Source organism: Littorina saxatilis, linkage group LG11 (assembly GCF_037325665.1).
Source record: "Littorina saxatilis isolate snail1 linkage group LG11, US_GU_Lsax_2.0, whole genome shotgun sequence".
NCBI lineage: Eukaryota > Metazoa > Mollusca > Gastropoda > Littorinimorpha > Littorinidae > Littorina > Littorina saxatilis.
In genome coordinates, this window is record NC_090255.1 from 29,844,485 (window position 1) to 29,849,484 (window position 5,000).

The 5,000-nt window shown below is 43.0% G+C and overlaps 1 protein-coding gene across 1 annotated transcript in view; it reads left to right on the plus strand.

Annotated features, from left to right (window-relative positions):
* LOC138980706 (uncharacterized) overlaps nucleotides 1–1,404 on the plus strand; it is a 26,411-nt gene extending 25,007 nt beyond the window's left edge. Inside the window, exon 6 of the mRNA XM_070353615.1 lies at nucleotides 1,261–1,404. Within this exon, the coding sequence (XP_070209716.1) occupies nucleotides 1,261–1,404 (144 nt within the window). The remainder of the gene's footprint in view (nucleotides 1–1,260) is intronic.
* Nucleotides 1,405–5,000: the final 3,596 nt, after the last annotated feature.

Consider the following 5,000-nt stretch of genomic DNA (forward strand, 5'->3'; position numbering starts at 1 on the left):
TTATTACTTCATGAAAGGTCATAAATTCATCACAAACAAATGAAACCTAGTGATACGCTTTGTCTTCGTACAAGGTCATGGAGTGCGTGTATCTGTGTTTCGATACACAGACGTTCAGAGAAACAGGAACGTCAAGTTCAAGTCAAACCAATTGACCCCTGACACACACATTTTGACCCGTGCACAAGACGCTGTATCGCTAAACGAAGCGCAAATAAGAAATAATAATAAAAGCAAAGAACAGAGCAACGAGATATGCAAACATCTAACAAAGCCGAGCAAGCAGAATGACAGGTCTAATGAAAAACAAAGAGGCACTGAGTCGGAAACAAGATCGCGATTCTTTCCTTCGCTGCACGACGCACATCTTCTGTGACCTTTGACCCAACGTACCTTGCTTGCACGATGTAAATCTTATGTGAGCTTTGACCAAACGTAGCTTCCACATTCAATCACTAAGCTTAGATATTTACAACTGAAAACCAAGGGGGTGGAATACTGAGAGGAACCTACAGAACTGTGCAACCTGGCATACTTATCCCAACATTTTATGAACTCAAAACACAGAAAGTTGCTTTCACACGCCAACATCTTATAATGTTGTTAAACCGTGTGTACACAAAGATGACATTTTTGTCAAATCATACTTGTGCGTTGACAGAGCTTTTTACGTCATGTATTTGATCTCAACTGTTGACTCGTGATTTGTAGAAATGTAAAACATTTTACAAATCGCGGGGCGCGCCGCGTGATTTGTAACCACTGTTTTACAAATCACGTGGCACACCGCGAGATATGTAAAACATTTTTTTTTTACAAATGACGTAAATGCGCCCGATATTTTCTTGTCATCTCGAAAGTCCAGGGATCTATCAGCTTGGCGGTAATTACGATGTTGAGAATGTTTTTGAGAACTCGCGTGCACATGTTTGTGACGGACACACCGACAGACAAACAAATCTGCGCTTATCACGCTTCGAAATCGAATTATAGAAAATAATAACATGTGCAGATTTACTCAAACACTTCCATTTTCATGTGGAATTTTGGCCTGGTTGACTGGGATCTGGACAACAAATATTAATACTAATAAAATGAAAAGGCATGTATTACTTTGTGGTTTTTAGGTTCGACGTAATTTGTAAAATGTTTTTACAGTTTTACAAATCACAGGTTAACATCAACTTCCATGGTAGTAAATAAATATAATACTCTGCAACGGATTTAGGGATGAGTCGGTACTTATTGTATTTGTTCCAGATCGACAAGCTGGAAGAGGAAGGTGTTCAGGTCCGGTTGATGAAACGTGTGAGGAGCCACTACGTTTTCTTGGGATTGGATGACAAAACCTTCGTGTTCCATGAGGAAATTGTCAAGAAAATGTCTACAGTATTAGCAGAATAGATTCAAAGGGCAAACATTTTTTTGATTGACCTGCACCGAATCACTCTTTGCCCTACAAAGTCCAGAAGATGTGGGTCTTGTACGACCCATACTTTCTAACTGTGACAGGGTGAACTGCCAACACTCATAGAGTTATGTTATGTCCGGTCATTTAATTGTTTTTCTCTTTCAGTCCTTATCTAATTATCTCCCCCTGACCCATTGTTTCTGCCTTCAGGATCGCTGTGTTTATTGTAAACTTGGAAGTGTGTCTTAGATGCTGGACCCTGATTGGTTAATTGTTTAAAAGGACGCGCGCTATTCCCAGATGGGGGCCCGGTAGCTCAGTTGGTAGAGTTTTTCGTTTCATGCTAAGTCACTGTATAATGTTCCCCCATGTAATGCATATCAGAATGTTTGTCTCGAGTTCTACTTTTTATGTGTATGATATATACGTTTGCCGATTATCTCAGTTTGGAGAGTTTTGTTATTTTCTGCATCGAAGAAGTTTCAGTGCTTTCGCTAGAACTGTTATTTTTCTATCCTATTAAATAAATATCGGTTTTTACGTAATGTTACTTATTTTGAAAGTTAAAGGTCGTAGCTTTAATTTGATGTATTGGTTGTTAGAATTAGTTATGTTCCTTTTTTGTCAACTGAGTGTAAAGGTATTGCGAGAAACATAGACTGATTCTGTGTTTCCAGCCGTATTCAGGCCGAATTTTCCCCCTGCTAGTCAGTTCATTCCAATAAAATATGCGGCCAACTTGAATGCATTATCATAAAATATGTTGAAACAGTGTTGCCTCAATGTGTGTGGATGCATTGGAATGTCTTGGTGTCTACGTTATGCGTGTACATAAGATAAGATTTGATATAACAAAATATTAACGGAAAACCGTTACAGCGACCATTTTCTGTTTCGTTTTGCTCTTAGTACTGAAACGAATACAGATGAGGGTTTCTGTCATTGTTCTGTAAAATGTGGGGAGCCTGCTACCTAAGGTGTTAGATTTATTGCACATCAACTGCAGCTACCCGGCAAAAACACCATCCAGAACCACGATCCAATATGGCGGTCACTCTCTTTTACACGCTAAATCAGCCTGACTGCCCGGTGGATTTACACGGAATGGGTATGCCCTGTAAGTTCAGATACCAAACAAACTCTCTGGGGTAAAAAATCTGAATATCGTTCAGTTTAAGTCACCGTTTCCACGGTTGAAAGTGAGTCATACCATCAAAAACGCTATTTTGAGGGTAGGCGTGGTCAAGGACCTGTGACGTCATAGGACAATATTGCTCAAATCCAGGAACAACGGTTTTGAGAAGAAGAAATGCATATCTTTGAATACACATAAGTCTGTGACCCAAACACGGCTGTTAAACATCTGATCAATAGCACTGAAGACATATCCTTAACTTGTTTGGTATACCTGTATGAGCAGAAGAATTTGCGGTAACCAACACAGAAAGACTGTCAAAGTCTGGAACGCTTGTTTCTTTTTGCGTTTTTCGCCGTTTTGCATCCTACAGACTCTAAGCAACAGTACTATATCACTTAGAGTGCATTCTCTTGCACTTTATTTTTGACCGTCTGTGCAACACTTCAGTGACCCATGATCTAAGCTGTTCACATATACATGTATATATTAGGCTTTATGAAATGTTTATTATATACTAAAGGTAGACAATCCTTAATCCTGTATCCTTCTCTTTCAGGGAACACTGATTTATAAACAACATGAATCATTTAAAATTAAATTCTGTGAACAAAATGTGTTTAATTAATGTGTGAAATTAAAGCAAATGTGCCATGGATGGGAACATAGTTTTTGTGTGCTCGCATAGCAAGTATCGTTTGTTCCTGTTTGTTTGCAAGTCTTTTCCTTTTCTTTGGCGTTTTTCGATATTTTTGTGATAATGCCTTACACATACACACACACACACACGCGCGCGCGCGCGCACACACACACTACTCGCACGCACGCACATACACACTCGCACGCACGCACGCACACACACACACACACGTGCACACACTCGCACGCACACGTGCACACACTTGCACGCACACACACATACACATTCTCACACATACACACACACACCTACGCACACACACACACACACACACATCCACTCTCTCTGTCTCTCTCTCTGTCTCTCTCTCTCTCCCTCTCTCTCTCTCCGTCTCTCTCTCTCTCTGTCTCTCTCAGTCTCTCCGTCTCTCTCTCTCTCCGTCTCTCTCTCTCTCTCCGTCTCTCTCTCTCCGTCTCTCTCTCTCCGTCTCTCTCTCTCCGTCTCTCTCTCTCCGTCTCTCTCTCTCCGTCTCTCTCTCTCTCCGTCTCTCTCTCCGTCTCTCTCTCTCTCTCTCTCTCCTCTCTCTCTCTCTCTCCGTCTCTCTCTCTCTCTCTCTCTCCGTCTCTCTCTCTCTCCGTCTCTCTCTCTCTCTCTCCGTCTCTCTCTCTCCGTCTCTCTCTCTCTCCGTCTCTCCCTCTCTCTTGCTATATCTCTCTCTCTCTCCGTCTCTCTCTCCGTCTCTCTATCTCCGTCTCTCTCTCTCTCAGTGTCTCTCTCTCCTCCCGTCTCCCACTCCGTCTCTCTCTCTCTCCGTCTCTCTCTCTCTCCGTCTCTCTCTCTCTCCGTCTCTCTCTCTCTCCGTCTCTCTCTCTCCGTCTCTCTCTCTCCGTCTCTCTCTCTCTCTCCGTCTCTCTCTCTCCGTCTCTCTCTCTCTCCGTCTCTCTCTCTCTCCGTCTCTCTCTCTCCGTCTCTCTCTCTCTCTCTCTCCGTGTCTCTCTCTCTCTCCGTCTCTCTCTCTCTCTCTCCGTCTCTCTCTCTCCGTCTCTCTCTCTCTCCGTCTCTCCCTCTCTCTTGCTATATCTCTCTCTCTCTCTCTCCGTCTCTCTCTCTCAGACTCTCCGTCTCTCTCTCTCTGTCTCTCTCTCTGTCTCTCTCTCTCTCCCTCTCTCTCTCTCTCCGTCTCTCTCTCTCCGCTCTACATCTCATCTGTGTCTGTGTGCCTTTGTCACTGTGTACTTACCAATCTCACCAGGTTTCTCAGTAGACTTCAACCTTACAGACAGACAACACAGCTAGTAGGAGAAGCACTGGATAACTTTCTGTTGTCTGGGTCTTGCAATTCATATTAAGCTAAAGAGCTGGAAGCCACTGAAGTTGAAAAGAGAACCAACATCGACCCTTTTCTGACACACTGGGTATTGTGCGTTTTGTGTATAAAGCCGTCCAGGTAGACACAAAGGTATGACAGTCACGGATTGAATCAGACTGGGTGGGTATGCGTGAAGGTATGGTAAGGTGCTAAGGCGGGTAAATGACACAGGTGGCTAGATTTCGTTTACGTTCTTTGTGTGGAACTTGTGTGATTTTTGTGTAGACTGAACAACTGCGGATGGTGTTGTATATCTTTTCTTCGTGTGCTTTGCTTTTGGTTTCTTGTATTCGTCGTTGTGCGTTCGGCGTCCTTCATATTGAGGTGTGTGTGTGTGTGTGTGTGTGTGTGTGTGTATGTATGTGTGTGTGTGTGTATGTGTGTGGGGTGTATGTGTATGTGTGTTTGTGTGTCAGTGTGTGTCAGTGTGTGTATGTATGTGTGT